The 20,247-nt window shown below is 38.2% G+C and overlaps 1 protein-coding gene across 2 annotated transcripts in view; it reads right to left on the bottom strand.

Annotated features, from left to right (window-relative positions):
- Positions 1-20,247, bottom strand: part of LOC133659864 (retinoic acid receptor beta-like) — a 39,480-nt gene that overhangs the window by 6,372 nt on the left and 12,861 nt on the right. For both annotated transcript variants that reach the window (XM_062062677.1, XM_062062675.1), the window contains exons 4-5: positions 2,659-2,822; positions 2,418-2,594 (exon numbers count right to left, since the gene is read on the bottom strand). In XM_062062677.1, the coding sequence (XP_061918661.1) occupies positions 2,418-2,594; positions 2,659-2,822 (341 nt within the window). The remainder of the gene's footprint in view (positions 1-2,417; positions 2,595-2,658; positions 2,823-20,247) is intronic.

Here is a 20,247-nt window from a genome sequence, read left to right as displayed (position 1 = left end):
GTGTTGCCAATCAACCTATCCCCAGGTGCATGTTTTTGGAGGTGGGAGGAAGCCGGAGTACCCGGAGGGAACCCACGCAGTCACGGGGAGAACATGCAAACTCCACACAGAAAGATCCCGAGCCCGGGATTGAACTCAGGACTACTCGAGACCTTCGTTTTGTGAGGCAATAGTAACTATTTATTTCAAAGAAGGTTGCCACTCTAATTAATTACTTGTGAGAGCGGCGAGGTCATTCATGTAATGACATGTTTTATTCTGCTGTTTTATTGCCATTTCTATGACTTGGTGGATTATCTCCAGTTTTAATTGGAATCGTAATATTTATTTTGCACAAAGTTGCTGCTGTCACAAATTACTTGTTAGAGGAGCAAGTGCATTCTTGAAATTACTAAATTCATTTTTACTGCTATTTCTATAATTTAGGTGGATTATTTCCAGTCTTATTTGGAATTTTTGCAGTTATTTCTTTTGTACAAAGTTGTCGCTGTCACAATACATTCTTATACATATTTCAGTTTGTTTTACTGCCATTTCTATGACTTGGTGGATTAATTTTTGTCTTATTTGGAATCGTGAATATTTATTTTGTTCAAGGTTTCCGCCGTCATGAATTACTTGTTAAGAGGGGCAAGCGCATTTGTGGAGTGACACATTTTAGTCAGTTTTACTGCCACTTCTATGACTTGGTGGAGTATCTTGATCCTTATCTGGAATCAGCTGCAATTATTTCTTTTGTATAAGGTTGTCGCTGTCACAAATTACTTGTTAGAGGGGTGAGTGCAGTCATGAAATGACTTGTTTCAATCAATTTTTTTGCCATTTCTCTGACTTGGTGGAATTTTTTTGTCAGACTTGGGACAGTAATTTTGAATTATTTGTGAGCGTGGCGAGGGCAATCCTGTACTGATATGTTCTATTCTGCTGTTTAGTTGATATTTCTCTGACTTGGAGGATAATTTCCAGTCTTATTTGGAATTGTTGTGATTCTTTTTGTTTTGCACAAGTTTTCCACTGTTATGAATGCATTGTTAGGGGGCGAGCCCATTCTTGAAATGACACATTTTAGTCCTTTTTATTGCTATTTATATGACTTGGTGGACTATTTACAGTCTTATTTGAAATCGTTGCAATTATTTATTTGCCTCCGTTTTGAATTACTTGTTAAAGGGGCGAGTAAACTCATGAAATGACACGTTTTAATACAATTTTCTGCCATTTCTATGACTTGGTGGATACTTTTTTTGTCTTATTTGTAATAGTAACTATTTACTTAGAACAAGTTTTCCACTCTAATGAATTACTTGTGAGAGCAGCGAGGTCATTCCTGTAAAGACATGTTTCATTCTTCTGTTTTATTGCCATTTCTATGACTTGGTGGATTATTTCCAGTTTTAATTGGAATTGTAATATTTCTTTTGCACAAAGTTGCTGCTGTCACAAATTACTTGCTAGAGGAGCAAGTGCATTCTTGAAATTACATGTTTTAATACATTTTTACTGCTATTTCTATAATTTGGGTGGATTATTTCCAGTCTTATGTGGAATTATTGCAGTTATTTATTTTGTACAAAGTTGTCGCTGTCACAATACATTTTTATACATTCTTATACGTGTCATTTTAAGTAATTTCTATGACTTGCTGTATTATTTTTGGTTTTATTTGGAATCGTGAATATTTATTTTGTTTAAGGTTTCTATTTCTATGACTTGGTGGAATTTTTTTTGTCTTACTTGGAATGTTAATTGTGAATTACTTGTGAGCGTGGCGAGGTCAATCCTGTACTGATATGTCATATTCTGCTGTTTAGTTGATATTTCTCTGACTTGGTGGATCATTTCCAGTTTTATTTGGAATTGTTCGGATTTTTTTTTTTTTTTGCACAAGTTTTCCGCTGTTATGAATTCTTAGGGGGCGAGCCCATTCTTGAAATGACACATTTTAGTCCTTTTTATTGCTATTTATATGACTTGGTGGACTATTTCCAGTCATATTTGGAATTGTTGCCATTATTTATTCGCCTCCGTCTTGAATTACTTGTTTAAGGGGTGAGTAAACTCATGAAATGACATGTTTTAATACAATTTTCTGCCATTCCTATGACTTGGTGGATTATTTTATTCTTATTTGGAATCGTTTATTGATTATTTATTTTGTACCAGGTTGCCGCCGTCATGAATTGTACCAGAAGGGTGAGCACATTTTTGGAAATGACACATTTAACTCTATATTTCTATGACTTGTGGATTAATTTGAATATTCATTACCACGAATCAAGTGTGCTAACCCGAGCAAAACCGTGTTTTAAGTGTCATAAACAGGTGCTGGTGGGGTACAATTGGCCTTGTGTGAGTGAAGTGGCCAGACAGGGATGAGATCCCCCGGTGGAGGTAAAGGTCAGGACCATGTTGCTCACCAGCATGTCCAGACAAGCGGCCCGCAGCAGCGTGATCTGGTCGCCGATGGTGAGGCCCGTGAAGCCTGGCACTCGCTTGGCAAACTCCACCACCTTGATGATGCACTTGGTGGCCAGCTCACTGAACTTGTCCCACAAGCCCAGGTCCAGCTGGACCCTGTGGTCCGAGCTGGAGTTCTGCAGGGAGGAGACACAAGACGATGAATGTTCATCTCCGACGTTGGAAAACCTCCCCACTCACTGTGGTGTATTTCCCCAGTTGGCAAAGGGAGGGAAAGGTGTCCCTGTGGGCCCTGCAGATCTTCTCCACGATGACATCCAGCTCGGCCGTCATCTCGTACGTCTCTGCGATGGACATCTTCGGCTCCTCCTTGGCTTTCAGACGGTTTCTGTCATTCCTCACCGCTAACAGACCAAAAGTCATTAATAGCATTCGATATTGATATCGGTCCGATATCAGCTTGTCACATCTAAATGTCCTCCAATGAGCACACAAGGTTGGTCTTCTATTTTAGTCAAAAATGGAACGCTGTAAGCTACTAGGAGCTAGCAGCTACACAACAGCTTAGCACACGATAGCACACAGGCTAGACATATGTAATAAGTGTCCTTCATTGAACAATACAGCAGTCTAAAACAGCACATTTGTATCAAATAATTATAGTTGCATATTACTTACACATACAAGGTCTCCGGATAGAAAGTATCTAGTAACAACTGTGTCCGTATCATTCAACTTTCTGCGTCATGAGCTAAAGTTAATAAATTATTGTGATCCCTAGGTGCCGCCAAAAAACTAATTATTAAGAATATTTTTTTTGTAATTTCACTTGGTAAAACCACTTCTAACATTTTACACAACAAAGTAATACAAGATTTAGGGATGTAACAGTATTCGAAATGCTAGCAATAAGGCCGTGGTTTGTGGCGCTACTTGAACTACTCCGGTCAGTGTAGTTTTTTTCTAGCGCTAATAAAATGGGCTGGTCTGAGAAGTAAACTACATGTCCCATGAGCCCTTGCAAGCAGAGCGAGTTTCTAAAGATATCTCCATTCCTTTTAGTGACTAGCAAGAAATCTAGCACCTTTTTCTGGTGTTATTAGAGACTGTACTCGTGTTTAGAGACGCTTCACCTCTGTCCGTCCATTTCCGCGACAAACAGCGAGAGATGCAGCGAGCCGCACTGACGTCACAATTGTCGGGTGCTGCTGATCCAACTGCATTTTCTCTCCTTTCTCTCTTCTGTTCTCTTAATATTAGCACAGTTTGTAGATCGCTGTCCGTGGGTATGTCTGGGATATGTTAAAGTAGGTCCAGCTCCAGACAAATCGCGTGCGTATTGCTTACGTCATCACAACATCCGGTTTCAGCAGTATACCGAAAGTCTTTTTTGTCAGCCAAATTTCCGGTGCATCACTATTCAATTGTGCACAAATAATAGGCTAAACTGTATGTTTTTATATAAAAAAAACCCTCTTAATTTCTAAAGGTGTGGTGGCTTTTATTTTGCCGTGGTGGGCCGCCACGATCAATTACATGTAGGCAAAACCCTAAAGTGTGTTCATCCTTAACATTCCTGCCAGGTTCTCAAACTTTTTTCACCAAGTACCCAATGTCTTACATTAAAATACAGTAGCATAGTAGGCCTAAGTATTCATTAAAAACCAGGCAGAGGTTTTATCTAACAAAGTATATTTATCATTTCAGCCACTGTTACAGTACACCCAGTTTGAACAGTAACACTGTGTTTGAATATAGGAAAATAAAACACTGTACTTTAATCAAGTGATTCTTTGGCGTACCACTAGATGGAGCCACACTTTGAGAATCACTGCACTATGGCATTTTTACCAAGTCTTTTTTTTTCCCGGACATTACTACAATAATATTGTGCCGTGAGATTTTAATATTGTTACATTGTTACAGTGGAATGCACTACCAACAGACCTTAAAATTTGAACTTCCCTACTAAATTTTTTTACTTTATGAAGCATCAAACAGGTTTATATGTGGTTATAGTGTATATATATTTTCTCATTCTGTTTTGCACACTCTTGGAGTCAACATATGCATAGTCATGTACATAGTGTCATGTAATAAATGATAAATGGGTTATACTTTTATAGCGCTTTTCTACCTTCAAGGTACTCAAAGCGCTTTGACAGTATTTCCACATTCACCCATTCACACACACATTCACACACTGATGGCGGGAGCTGCCATGCAAGGCGCTAACCAGCAGCCATCAGGAGCAAGGGTGAAGTGTCTTGCCCAAGGACACAATGGACGTGACTAGGATGGTAGAAGGTAGGGATTGAACCCCAGTAACCAGCAACCCTCCGATTGCTGGCACGGCCACTCTACCAACTTCACCAGCTCACTGTGGGGGCGCCGTGGCGAAATGGATGGATGGATGATTATTTATTAGTATATACATAGTGTATGTACCCCCCACCCCCATTTTTTGTATATATTGTTTTTCAAATCACCTGACATGTATACTGTGTATATGTACATAATTTATCAATTTTTTTAACGTAATTTTTTATATACATGTTACAGGTTATACCGTATTTTTCGGACTATAAGTCGCAGTTTTTTTCATAATTTGGCCGGGGGTGCGACTTGTACTCAGGAGCGACTTATGTGTGAAATAATTAACACATTACCGTAAAATATCAAATAATATTATTTAGCTCATTCACGTAAGAGACTAGACGTATAAGATTGCATGGGATTTAGCGATTAGGAGTGACAGATTGTTTGGTAAACGTATAGCATGTTCTATATGTTATAGTTATTTGAGTGACTCTTACCATAATATGTTACGTTAACATACCAGGCAGTTTCTCAGTTGGTTATTTATGCCTCATATAACGTACACTTATTCAGCCTGTTGTTCACTATTCTTTATTTATTTTAAATTGCCTTTCAAATGTCTATTCTTGGTGTTGGGTTTTATCAAATAAATTTCCCCAAAAAATGCGACTTATACTCTAGTGCGACTTATATATGTTTTTTTCCTTCTTTATTATGCATTTTCGGCCGGTGCGACTTATAGTCCGGAGCGACTTATACTCCGAAAAATACGGTATATCTTTTATTATTGAATGTATCAAATGTGATGAATATTTAAAGGCCTACTGAAATTAGATTTTCTTATTTAAACGGGGATAGCAGGTCCATTCTATGTGTCATACTTGATCATTTCGCGATATTGCCATATTTTTGCTGAAAGGATTTAGTAGAGAACATCGACGATAAAGTCCGCAACTTTTGGTCGCTGATAAAAATGCCTTGCTTGTACCGGAAGTAGCGTGACGTCACAGGTTGTGGAGCTCGTCACATCTGCACATTGTTTACAATCATGGCCACCAGCAGCGAGAGCGATTCGGACCGAGAAAGCGATGATTTCCCCATGAATTTGAGCGAGGATGAAAGATTCGTGGATGAGGAAAGTGAGAGTGAAGGACTAGAAGGCAGTGGAAGCGATTCAGATAGGGAAGATGCTGAGAGAGGCGGGTGGGACCTGATATTCAGCTGGGAATGACTAAAACAGTAAGACATATATATACTCTATTAGCCACAACACAACCAGGCTTATATTTAATATGCCACAAATTAATACCGCATAACAAAGACCTCCCCCTTCCCGTCCATATAACCCGCCAATACAAATAAACACCTGCACAACACACTCAATCCCACAGCCCAAAGTACCGTTCACCTCCGCAAAGTTCATACAGCACATATATTTCCCCAAAGTTACGTACGTGACATGCACATAGCGGGACGCACGTACGGGCAAGCGATCAAATGTTTGGAAGCCGCAGCTAAGTACTCACGGTACCGCGTATCCAACTCAAAGTCCTCCTGGTAAGAGTCTCTGTTCTCCCAGTTCTCCACAGGCCAATGGTAAAGCTTGACTGTCATTGTTCGGGAATGTAAACAATGAAACAGCCGCTACGACGTAGCCGCTACGTGTTTGTGTTGCTGCAGCCGGCCGCTAATACACCGCTTCCCACCTACAGCTTTCTTCTTTGCTATCTCCATTGTTCATTAAACAAATTGCAAAAGATTCACCAACACAGATGTCCAGAATACTGTGGAATTCTGCGATGAAAACAGACGACTTAATAGCTGGCCACAATGCTGTCCCAAAATGTCCTCTACAATCCGTGACGTCACGCGCAAACATCATCATACCGAGACGTTTTCAGCAGGATATTTCGCGGGATATTAAACATTGCACTTTACTAATCTAACCCGGCCGTATTGGCATGTGTTGCAATGTTAAGATTTCATCATTGATATATAAACTATCAGACTGCGTGGTCGGTAGTAGTGGGTTTCAGTAGGCCTTTAATGGACCACAATGGAAACAAGCCTTTTGGCTTTTTGTGACATCTATTTGCCTTTATAAAGCATTACATGGATTAAATTCTTTAAGATGTCAATAAACTTCTCAATCAATCAATCAAAACATCCCTAAAAAGTATGTATGGTTTGTGTTGTTATTGTATAGAAACAATATCTGTACCGGACAATATTCACGGCTCCGAAACCGGTACCGTATCAGAAGTAAAAAAATTGTATCCGAACACCCAAAATTACAAATATCAATACTTATTTACCACACAAAACTACTCATTTCGTTTTTCTTGGTGAGTTTATCTATCGTGAAATATAAATAATTCAAAAAGAATTATTTTTTAATCCTAATAATTATAAAGTAATACATAATTTAGGTATTTTCTTTACTGTTTGTTACATGTTTGTAATAAGTTACATCAAGGAACATCACAAGGTTACTTTTGTCTGAAAAGGAGAAGGAAGAGGCAGAGTTTATTTAATTCTGCTCTTCTTCATGCCTATCACTGATGCGTTAAATTATGTGTCAACATTTTTGCTTACATTTTGTCAATTAAAGTTTGTTCACTTCCTGTGTTTGTTTCACTAAAGAATAGAGCAAAAAATTGATCGGAAGGAAAATATGTTGGAAAATAATAATAAAAATAGGAACAAATAATAAATAATTGTTATTTTCTATTTTATTATTTTTCTATTTCATAATTTTGATATGAAAATGGACGGATGGATGGATGGATGGATGGATTATTATCTATTAAAAACACATCCTATTTTGGGAAAAAGCAAAAATTAAAAGTAAACTAGATGAGGCCATTCCTGAAGGAATTGCGTGTGAATGCTCCAATGTTGAAGTTTAACTGAAATCCTGGAATTTTTGTAGAATTGTTGAAGTAGAGCACACAATTCCCAAACAGACTGAACAGTTTGAAGTTGGAACAGTTTGAATCAGATGAAAAATGTGGGCGATTTCAATGGGACTTTCCCAAAAATTTGTGAATTCCGTGAAAAGCGGGAATTTTTTGGAAAACGTTAAAAAGCTTGAATGGTCTGAATGAGTTGAAATGGTTGGTGTTAGAATTTTTGAAATCGGTCGAGAAATGTTGAAGTAGTAACATGTTGAATTGAGAAATGGTATTACGGAATTCCTGGAATTTCAGGAAAAACGAGAATTTTTCCAGTTAAAAAAATATATATTTTAAAGTTGGAACAGTTAGATTCAGATGAAAAACGTGGGAGTTGTGGAACTTTGAATAATTTCCTATTGATTTCAATTGAGAAATGGTAGTATGGAATTCCTGGATTTTTGGGAAAACCGAGAATTTTTCCAGTTAAAAAAACAACTTTGTTTTTTTGTCCTGATTAAGAGGAATGATTTGACGGTGGAACGGTTGAAATGCGTTGAAAAATGTGGGAAGAGTAGTCGCCAGTAAAAAGGGTGAAAATAGAGCTTTGGAAAAGCAGGAATTCTGGAAAATTCTGGAATTTTTTTAACTTTGAAAAAGGGTAGTTTGAATTTCCAGGATGGTGGAATTTGTTGAAGGTGGAATGGTATGAACAGGTTGAAACGGTGACAGATTGAAAAATGCCCAATGAATTTTAAATGGGAAAAATGTCCTGGAAAACCGGGAATTCTGGGAATATTTGGAATAAGTCTAGGGAAAGCCCGCAATTCCCGAATAGGCTGAACAGTTTGAAGTTGAAAAGGTTTGAATAAGATAAAAAATGTGGGAGTTGTGGAACGTGGAATGTTACATTGATTTTAATGGGAATTTCCCAAAAATTTGGGAATTTTGGGAAAAGCGGGATTTTTTTGGAAAATGGTAAAAAACTTGAATGGTCTGAATGAGTTGAAATGGTTGGTGTTGGAATTTTTCAAATCGGTCAAGAAATGTCAAAGTAGTAACATGTTGAATTGAGAAATGGTATTACAGATTTCCTGGAATTTCGGGAAAACCGGGAATTTTTCCAGTTAAAAAATAATAATTTTTGAAGTTGGAACAGTTTGAATCAGATGAAAAATGTGGGGATTTTTCCAGTTCAAAAAACAACTTTGTTTTTTTGTCCTGATTACCGGTAAGAGGAATGATTTGACGGTGGAACGGTTTAAATGCGTTGAAAAATGTGGGAGGAGTAGTCGCCAGTAAAAAGTGTGAAAATAGAGATTTGGAAAACAAGGAATTCTGGAAAATCCTGGAATTTTTTTCAACTTGGAAAAAGGGTAGTTTGAATTTCCAGGATGGTGGAATGTGTTGAAGGTGGAATGGTATGAACAGGTTGAAATGGTGAAAGATTGAAAAATGGCCAATTCATTTTAAATGGGAAAAATGTCCTGGAAAACCGGGAATTCTGGGAGTATTTGGAATAAGTCTAGGGAAAGCCCGCAATTCCAGAATAGGCTGAACAGTTTGAAGTTGGAACGGTTTGAATCAGATAAAAAATGTGGGAGTTGTGGAACTTTGAAGAATGTCCCATTGATTTCAATGGGAATTTCCCAAAAATTGGGGAATTTTGGGAAAAGCGGGATTTTGGGGGAAAATGGTAAAAAAATACATGTATAGAAATTACACAACATTCACACACCAACCATTGCACACACTTTATGTGACTTAAGGTGGGCAGCACGGTGGTATACAGGGGTTAGTGCATGTGCCTCACAATACGAAGGTCCTGAGTTCAATCCCGGGCTCGGGATCTTTCTGTGTGAAGTTTGCATGTTCTTCCTCCCACCTCCAAAAAACATGCACCTTGGCAACACTAAATTGACCCTAGTGTGTGAATGTGAGTGTGAATGTCGTCTGTCTATCTGTGTTGGCCCTGTGATGAGGTGGCGACTTGTCCAAGGTGTACCCCGCCTTCCGCCCAATTGTAGCTGAGATAGGCTACAGCTCCCCCCGCGACCCCGAAGGGAATAAGCGGTAGAAAATGGATGGATGGATGGATGGATGGATGAATGGTCTGAATGAGTTGAAATGGTTGGTGTTGGTGTTGGAATTGTTCAAATCGGTTAAGAAATGTTGAAGTAGTAACATGTAGAATTGAGAAATGGTATTACGGAATTCCTGGAATTTCGGGAAAACCGGGAATTTTTCCAGTTAAAAAAAATGTTTTTGAGTTGGAACAGTTTGAATCAGATGAAAAATGTGGGAATTTTTCCAGTTAAAAAAAACAACTTCGTTTTTTTGTCCTGATTAAGAGGAATGATTTGACGGTGGAACGGTTGAAATGCGTTGAAAAATGTGGGAGTAGTAGTCGCCAGAAAAAACGGTGTAAATACGGCTTTAAAAAACTAGGAATTCTGGAAAATCCTGGAATTTTCTTGAACCTGGAAAAAGGGTAGTTTGAATTTCCAGGATGGTGGAAGGTGTTGAAGGTGGAATGGCTTGAACAGGTTGAAAAATGTGGAAATGGTGAAAGATTGAAAAATGGCCAATTTATTTTAAATGGGAAAAATGCCCTGGAAAACTGGGAATTCTGTAGTCTATTTATTTCAATTCCTAGTTTTACCTTTATTACTTCTTGTGTAATTTATTTTTATCCCATATTTGTTCCCACTACCGCACATCAAGTTGGAGTCCTTAATCTCCTTATATGCAAATATAATTACAATAAAGTCCATTCTATTCACTCTATTCTATTCTAATAGATAGAAAAATGTGGAAATGGTGAAATGTTGAAAAATGGACAATCAATTTTAAACGGGAAAAATGTCCCGGGAAATAGGGAATTCTGGGAATTTTTGGAATTAGTCAAGGGAAAAGCCAGACTAGGCTGAACAGTTTGAAGTTGGAGCGCTTTGAATGGGATGAAAATGTGGAAGGTAGGAAATCTGTAGAAGAATAATAATAAATAGATGCATTTTGGTGTAGAAAACCACATTTTGTTCAATTATAATAATTGAACAAAACTGAGGGGAAAAAGACATAATTGGTGTCATAAAGTGTGTGATGTTTTGATGTATGTGTTAATGCAGGATGACCACAGTTTGACCCTAGAACAGATCATTTGCATGTCTATTGTTTCCAATGGAACGCTGCATGCCAGCAGTGAATGGAAAGTGGGTAATATTAATGAGTGTGAGGAGATCGTGTTTCATGGACTATTTGTGTCCATGTGAGGCCGTCATGTGGACGAGTTAACCGGGTTAGCCCTTTATTACCCCCCCACACACGTCTCACTGACTCGGCCATGTGTGTGTTGTGTTATTACGCAACACTCCACGCTGCCCTACTTTCCGTGTGTAAACACTCCATGTGCGCTCATCTTACCCGCCGCCTGCTTACATAGCATTCCTGTGTCCGCGCCATGTGACGCGCTTATGTAATGCACCACCGCCGGCCTCGCGGATGACATGTGGCCGCCGTCGTCCAATGGCTCCGTCGCCACGTAACGCCCCGCAAATGTGGGTCGCGGCTGGCTAACACCCTCCCGCGCGCCTCCCACTGAGACGCTGGCGAGGCGGTGACGTCCCGGGAGACGACAAAAGTCCCTCGCATGAACGACAGAAGCTTCTTCGCCGTTCCAAAATAGACGCAGGTGATGATGGGACTCGGAACAAAAAACCGTGTGGAAAAACTTCCTGTCGCTGGATCACAAACACAAGACCTCGGCAAATTAAGGCCCGGGGGCCACATGCGGCCCGTTAAGCTTTTCAATCTGGCCCGCCGGACATCCCCAAATAATTTTTTTGATCTTTAAGATGGAAAGTGTAGCTGCCATTATGATGTGCAGTGATGTTTTCAAATTACCGTAAGTCTTGAACTATACAATGTATTTCAATGGTTGGGCTCTGCGCTTTTGCATGATATACTAGTTACTATGGTCATCTAATGAGTTACTATGGTAATCTAATTAGTTACTATGGTAATGTAAGTAACAGCAGCTCAGACGAGGCACCAAGCAGTGTGGGTGGGGAGCGTTTCCGCAGAGTGTTTCCAGAGCGGCCAGCCTGAAATGCGGGTGTCAGGGACAGACGCGGAAGGAGATTTTTACAACAAAGTTCTAAAGTTTAGTGATGTATCACATAGTAGGTAGGGTTTTTCTTACCCTTTGCGTTCATATTTCGCTCTTTCTGTTGCATTTTTGTTGCGTTTCGCTTGATTGTAAAATATGTCAATTACCGAATTTCACACCAAATATTACCGAATATTTGGTGTGACGTTCATATGTTGTCAATATTCAGTGTTTTATAGTTCATAGTTAATATTGTAAATCCCCAGTTCTTTATTTTCATTCAGTAAAAAACTATATAATTCCATTCCGTTTAAGGCAGTCTGTCATAACGTTTTTAGCATTCAATCAGACATTATTGTATTAGTGTTCCTAAAAATAGATATACCGGCCCCCAGACACATTTTTTCTCTAAATTTGGCCCCTCGAGTCAAAATAATTGCCCAGGCCTGCACTAACATGATCTGGTAAAGCGGTGTCCAAAATGCTAACATTAGCATTTTAATATTAGCATGCTAGATTTTTCCCGTTATGTCAAATATTTTGTCACTTGACGAATGACACATGTTAGCATGCTGACATTAACATGCTTAGCTTTTTCTCTTTTTTTTTTTAGCTAACTTTGTATGTATACAACAGCGTGGCGCGGTTGGGAGAGTGGCCGTGCCAGCAACCTGAGGGTTCCTGGTTCGATCCCCACCTTCTACACTGCAAAAAGTCAGTGTTCAAAAACAAGAAAAAAAAAATACAAATATGAGTGGTATTTTATTTTTTCAAACTAAGCAAAATTATCTGCCAATATAACAAGAAAATTTGGCTTGTCAAGACTTTCCAAAACAAGTAAAATTAGCTAACCTCAATGAACCCAAAAATACCTTAAAATAAGTATATTCTCACTAATAAGTGAATAAAAAGAGACCATTTTGCTCAATATGTTGAAAAATATTCTTAAATTAAGCAAATGCTAGTGCCATTATCTTGACATAACGATATGCGCTCGGCATCATGATTTATTTTTTCATGCTTGAAGTAAGAAATTATTACTTTAAAAAAGTAGTTTTATACTTGTGAGTGTTGATGACACAGCTTTGCATCAGTTGATATTCTAGGTTCAAGCATGTTTTACTCCATATAGGTCATAAAATCTCAGCAACAAGCTGTAATATCTTACTGAGATCATTTAGGACCAAAACCCTTAAAACAAGTAAAACACTCTAACATAAAATCTGCTCAGTGAGAATAATTATCTTATCAGACAGAAAATAAGCAAATATCACCCTTATTTGAGATATTTAATCTTACTTAGATTTCAGTTTTTGCAGTGCAGGGTTCCTCTGGAGCTCGTCATAGTCGATATATGTCATAAAATCTCAGCAACAAGCTGTAATATCTTACTGAGATAATTTAGGACCAAAACAAGTAAAACACTAACATAAAATCTGCTTAGTGATAAGAATGATCTTATCAGACAGAAAATAACCAAATATCACCCTTATTTGAGATATTTAATCTTACTTAGATTTCAGTTTTTGCAGTGTACCGACCTAGTCACGTCCGTTGTGTCCTTGAGTGAGACACTTCACCCTTGCTCCTGATGGGTCGTGGTTAGCGCGTTGCATGGCAGCTCCCGCCATCAGTGTGTGAATGAATTTTGTTAACTCAATTAGGGACAGCGTGGCGAAGTTGGTAGAGTGGCCATGTCAGCAATCGGAGGGTTGCTGGTTACTGGGGTTCAATCCCCACCTTCTACCATCCTAGTCACGTCCGTTGTGTCCTCGGGCAAGACACTTCACCCTTGCTCCTGATGGCTGCTGGTTAGCGCCTTGCATGGCAGCTCCCGCCATCAGTGTGTGAATGTGTGTGTGAATGGGTGAATGTGGAAATAGTGTCAAAGCGCTTTGAGTACCTTGGGCTTGAAGGTAGAAAAGCGCTATACAGGTATAACCCATTTACCATTTACTTGATGCATGCTAACGTTAGCAGGATAGCAGAGTAATATATTGTAGGACTTCACGCATGTTCCAGTGAACATTTTAGCATGCTAATATTAGCTCTAAGTTGAAATGGAGTAATAGGTTGTTTTTTTTAGCGACGACTACTGGCCACAATAATTCATTAAGTGAAAGGGGAATTTTTCCTATCATTCACAATCTTTATGTAAGACAAGAACACATTTGTTTATGCATTCTAATTCGCTAATAAACGTTAGCTAAAATCAGCTAACATTGGAGCCAATGGAAGTCACTCTATTCTGCCTATAAAGCGCTCTAAAAAACATCCAAAAATGTTATATACTCTGTAAGTATACAGGTTTCTGCAGGTATCAGCAAATCTAATTGACTGTTTTTTGATGCATCTTTAATGCAAGTTAAAACACATTTAATGCCCATGTTCTACTGCAGATGATTATTAAATATAGTCCAAATCATACAATTGTCTGTACAGACACAATTCTGGCATTTGACAATGATAATGCTGAGTAGTTGAAAGGTTTACATTAACTGTGGCAAAATGTATTTATTTTCTTTCTTTCTTTAGTTTATTTCGAACATGAACACACTTACAGTACAATACATCACACAATTTCATATCATTTCACTTTACATCATCTCCGAAAAGGGGTAGAAAGATGCAAAGCTTATTTAATCCTACCCCTTTCCCACTTCAGAGTGTTTACAAATATATAGAATCATTTACTGACCTTTTTATATAATAAAAATAACATCTGTGAATTAGTATACACAACAGTTTTGTAATATGTAATTAATTAATTCAGTCATTATTAACATACTGAGATGAAGAATATCTTATTTTCAATAAGGTTGAAAGTATTTCTCATAATTCTTCTTCTTTGTACTTTGTAAGCACTAATATTTTGAACAACCTCTTAAACTGGATCATATCAGTACAATGTTTAACTTCTTTACTTAATCCATTCCATAATTTAATTCCACATACTGATATGCTAAAGGTTCTAAGTGTTGTATGTGCATATAAATGTTTTAAATTATTTATTTCTCCTCTTTAGTTGAGAAGAATTGTTGTACATTATTTGGTAGCAGGTTATAGTTTGCTTTGTACATAATTTTAGCTGTTTGCAATTTTACCAAATCACCGAACTTTTATATTTTTGACTCAATAAATAAAGGGTTTGTATGTTCTCTATATCCAACATTATGTATTATTCTAACTGATATTTTTTGTAACACGGTTAGCGAATGTAGCGCACATTTGTAGTTATTTCCCCATATTTCTACACAATAACTCAGACATGGTAACACTAGCGAGCAGTAGAGAATGTGAAGTGATTTTTGGCCGAGGACGTATTTTGCTTTATTCATTATTGAAATGGTTTTTGCCACTTAATGTTGTATGTTTAGGCATTCATGTAATTAATATATGATAGGGGCGGTTGTGGCGAAGTTGGTAGAGTGGCCGTGCCAGCAATCGGAGGGTTGCTGGTTACTGGGGTTCAATCCCCACCTTCTACCATCCTAGTCACGTCCGTTGTGTCCTTGGGCAAGACACTTCACTCTTGCTCCTGATGGCTGCTGGTTAGCGCCTTGCATGGCAGCTCCCGCCATCAGTGTGTGAATGTGTGTGTGAATGGGTGAATGTGGAAATACTGTCAAAGCGCTTTGAGTACCTTGAAGGTAGAAAAGCGCTATACAAGTATAACCCATTTATCATTTATTTATAATAACAATGCAAGTAAAATTCTCGGACTCCATAAATATATTTTTCATTACTGCAGTATTTTGTACTATTGGAATTGGAATGTGAGACAAAGATCAAAACAAAATAGTCTCTTAAATTCAATACATTGAGGTGCAAAAACTGGGTCGGTTGGTTTATTTTGTTGTCTTTTTTGTTGCCAATTGCAAATGTTTTAAATGTTTTGAATGCCTCTGGACATCATATTTAATGCTTTATAATGCCATTTATAGCCTTAATTTTCGCAAAACCATTTTAATGCTTTTTAATGACCTGTGGAAACCCTGCAACAGGCACATTTAGAATTACATGTACATTTTACGTATTTTGCTCATTCTCAGCATATGGCGATGTTTTTACATTCACTATTTACTTTAGCAACAACACAAATAAAACTACTACTCATGGCAGACTTCATGAGACACAACAAAGACTACTTGGGGACAAATGATGATCCAGAAACTTTTTTTGAGCCTGACCATGAGGAAGACAAGCTACAAGTGTTAAATGCTTTGGGCTAAACAGATCCAACTTTAGTTGGATCATGCAGCAGTATTGCTAAGTGCTAAACAAGCTATACAAACTACGGACATAATAAAACAATCACGCACTGTACAATGTCTGCTCTCACTGGGATGTTTTTGTCTTCCCGTTTAGATGAAGAATTAATCACAATTCTCAAGGACGTAAAAAAACAAATCTTTGGATGTCAAAGTTGACCAACTTCTCGGTTTATGGCCACAACCTTCTACTATCCAGGCGAGAGGCATTATTTATCATCTTGAATCAACTTTCACCAACTCAGAGGCGATGCAGCAGCTCACCAGCTCAATATGTCAATATAGCAGCATAAGCTAGTTAGCTCTCTGTGAAAACGGCGCCACTAAAAGTTATTACTCCGCATCTGTGCTTATCATAATAATATCGCTAATACTTGGTTAGTGTTCAGGTCACGACATGTAAATAGAGTATTGTTGGAGCTTTTTGAATGTTGTAGAGGGCTTTATGGGTGCATTATTGTACTTCCATTGTTACTTGCCGTATTTTACAAATTAGAATGCATAACAAAAGAAAAACATGTATTCTTGTCTCGTATAAGGATTGTGAATGATGGGCAAAATTCCAAAAGAAGTGCAGTTCACCTTTAAAGTAGAAGTAGAGTGGAAAAACAAGTTGACTTCATATGCGTATTTGTGTTTCATTGTATCCATTAAACCAGGGGTCGGCAACCCGCGGCTCCGGAGCCGCATGCGGCTCCTTGACCACTCTGATGCGGCTCAGCTACATACATTTCGACCCCCCCGATTTTCCCAGGAGACTTATGGATCTCAGTGTCTCTCATAGATTACTCCCAGGGAAAAAACAATCCTATTTACACTCTAATTACTAAATAAAGGGCGTGCCCTAATTGCACTGCAGTAATTGTCCTCTATAGCATTTACATACAGCGTGCCAGTCCCGCCACGTGTTGCATGTTGTTATTACTTACTCACAGGAGACAGCAAAGCATACTTACTCATCAGCCACACAGCTTACACTGACGGTAGCCGTATCAAACAACTTTAACATTGTTACGTTACAAATATGCGCCACACTGTGAACCCACACCAAAAAAGAATGAAAAACACATTTCTGGAGAACATCCCACCGTAACACAACATAAACACAACACAACCATTACCCAGAATCCCATGCAGCCCTAACTCTTCCGGTCTACATTATACACCCCCGCTACCACCAAATCCCCCCCCCCCTCTCCGTGCGTTGGTTGAGCGGAAGAGTTAGGGCTGCATGGGATTCTGGGTATTGGTACCGTCAGTGTAAGATGTGTGGCTGCTGAGGTAGTACGCCTTGCTGTCACTTACATGAGCAAGCTGAAACTGCATTCTACATGTGGTCGAGCAGGTACACTGTTAGGGCAGATTGTAGAGGGCGCCAAATGCAGTGTCATCACGCTCTGATATTCTGGAGTCTCCCGGGAAAAATGAGAGGGTTGGCAAGTATGACGCTATCAAGCGCCATTCATTCAAAACTCGCGGGCTGCACTAACATCAAATTTCCACATTAAAGTGCGTGCCGGTGCGTGTGTCGGAGACCCCTGGTTAACATAGCACAAGGCATTTAAGCTTTGTATGCGGTGTTTTTCATTTTAAAAAATTTTTTGTGGCTCCCATTACTTTCTTTAATTTGTGAAACTTGCCAAAATGGCTCTTTGAGTGGTAAAGGTTGCCGACCCCTGCATTAAACCATATCCAATTGTTTTAAAATCTTCAAAGTATGCGAAAACAGTTTTTAAACATCACAAAATGCCACAAATTCAGTCAGCCATTTTGAATATTGCGCTCTGAATACCTTCGGCTATTTTTGGAGATTGACATCACAGTAGTAACACTTCTGCACTGACCATGTTATCAGATGAGTCATACTGGAAATACACAACAATTGGAAAGAGATGTGCTTTTTATCATTCACAATTCTTATGTAAGACAAGAACACATATGCTTGGCTTTTTTTATGTATTCAAAATTGTAAATAGATAGCTAACAATTGAGTCAACAGATGGAGGGTCCTCTATTGCGCTCATTATACTCTCTAAAAAACATCCGGAAACCGCCAACAATACTCCATTTACATGTCGTGACCTGAAAATTAACCAAATATGAGTGATATTGTTATTATAAGTGCTAACACAGACGGACTATTTTAGCGGCGCATTGATAGCAGTGAGCTAATGCTAGCTTATGCTGCTATTGTTGACACACTGGACCGACAGTTGATTCTGCTTCGTCTCAAAATTGCTAAAAGTAAATTCTAGATTATAATTGATGCATCTCTCACCTGGTAGTACACAAATGTGGCCATGGAACAAAAGGCTGGTTGACTTTCACATCTCCCGAGATGGCGAAATAAACCCCATAAGACGTTGTGGCAGGAACTTCTTTTTCAACCTTCGTGAGGCTTGCGATTGAATCTTCATTTAAACAAAATTACAGTAAGTGTTTGTTTTATTATGGTTTATTGTGGTTTGTTTGTATATTTAGCACCTATCAATGCTGCTAATGCTATCGTGTCACAATAAAGCTACATCTATTTAGCACTCAGCTTTTAAAACTTATTGCTCATCCTTTTTGTGTTTGGGCTCAAAAATATAAGGTTCTAGATCATAATTCTTCCCAAAGTAATGGCTGTTGGATCTCATAGAGTCTGCTTGATTAGCATTGTTGTTGATGGGGAAGAGATTTGTAGTTCCGAGCGCGACGTCACGCGATCACGTGACTGGGTTCCTCATTATCTCTCAAAATGGCTCGGGAATCTCCTTGAGATTGATACTGTTTTGATCATATCTGTTTATTCGCGAACTTTGGAAGTCTTTTGGTGTCGTAAATCAGATATACCGTATTTCCTTGAATTGGCGCAGGGAATATAGTATTCGCACGTCTAGAATTACTGCCGGGTCAAACTCGTTTCTCAAAATAATTAACGCATGCTTGGCCTTATCGCCCGTTTATTATTGAAGCCGGATCAAATTCGTTTCGCAAAATATTAATTTTATTATCGCATGTCTATAATTTTCACCGGGTCAAACTCGTTTCGCAAAATATTTAGCATATGGCGAGAACTTCCACCGGGTCAAATTCGTTACGTCACGAGTGACGCATCTGTCCTCATTTTCAAAATGGAGGAAGCTGCTTTCAGTAGTTTACAATCGCACAAAGGAAAAAAGATAAAGAGCTATTCAGTAGGATTTAAGGTCCAAGCTATTGAATACCGGTACAGTATGCTAAAGAGAACAGTAAGCAGCTATGTTTTATTAATATACCGTAGCTGCGTGTGTGAAATACTGTATAAGTCATTAAATGACTCCCGCCTCCTGGTGGTAGAGGGCGCTGCCGCGCTAGTGATCCTTCTTGCGACTTCCGGTACTGCAGAAGAAGTGAACACACGCAGCAAGAGATTTTTTTTAACCCTTTTAACAAGGAGGATTACATACCGGTATCTAACATAAAACAGTTTTCTAAACTGGACTTTCAATGTAAGCAGGAGGTAATAATTAAAGGAATATCTCCATCGAGACAGAGACTTTTAAAAAGGAAAAAAGAAAATAATGAAGACTTCTATAAACAAGTTATCGATGCTTTTGGTCAGAAGGAGCTGCAAATGGACTCCATTTATAAGTACAGGTAAGACCATAATAACGTTTTTTTTAATTAAATGTGCTTTTCATGATGGTATGCTTACATCACACTCAAAGCGCACGCCTAAATTTTATGGATTCCTTTTGGTAAACGCCGGAGTGAGAAGAGGTTTTAAAATAATTACCGCATGCACGGCCATCCCGCCGGTTTCCGGTAACCGCAGGAGTGACAGGAGGTTTTAAATTAATTAACGCCCCTGCGGCTATTCAAGGAAATACGGTATATGATAATAGCTTCAATATAGAGACAACTTGTTTTTTCACTCTACTGGTACTTTAAACTCTTGATGCCACAAGTTGAATGATGCGTACACATACATATATACAGTGGGGCAAAAAAGTATTTAGTCAGCCGCCCATTGATTGTCAATGGGTGGCTGACTAAATACTTTTTTGCCCCACTGTATATATACACATACATACATACATACATATATATATACACATATATATATATATATATATATATATATATATATATATATACACATACATACATATATATATATATATATATATATATATATATATATATATATATATATATATATATATATATATATATATATATATATATATATATACACATACATACATATATA

This window comes from Entelurus aequoreus, linkage group LG11 (genome assembly GCF_033978785.1).
Source record: "Entelurus aequoreus isolate RoL-2023_Sb linkage group LG11, RoL_Eaeq_v1.1, whole genome shotgun sequence".
Classification (NCBI taxonomy): Eukaryota; Metazoa; Chordata; class Actinopteri; order Syngnathiformes; family Syngnathidae; genus Entelurus; species Entelurus aequoreus.
Note: the sequence above shows the minus strand (reverse complement) of the source record. Positions and strands in the feature narration are given on the sequence as shown.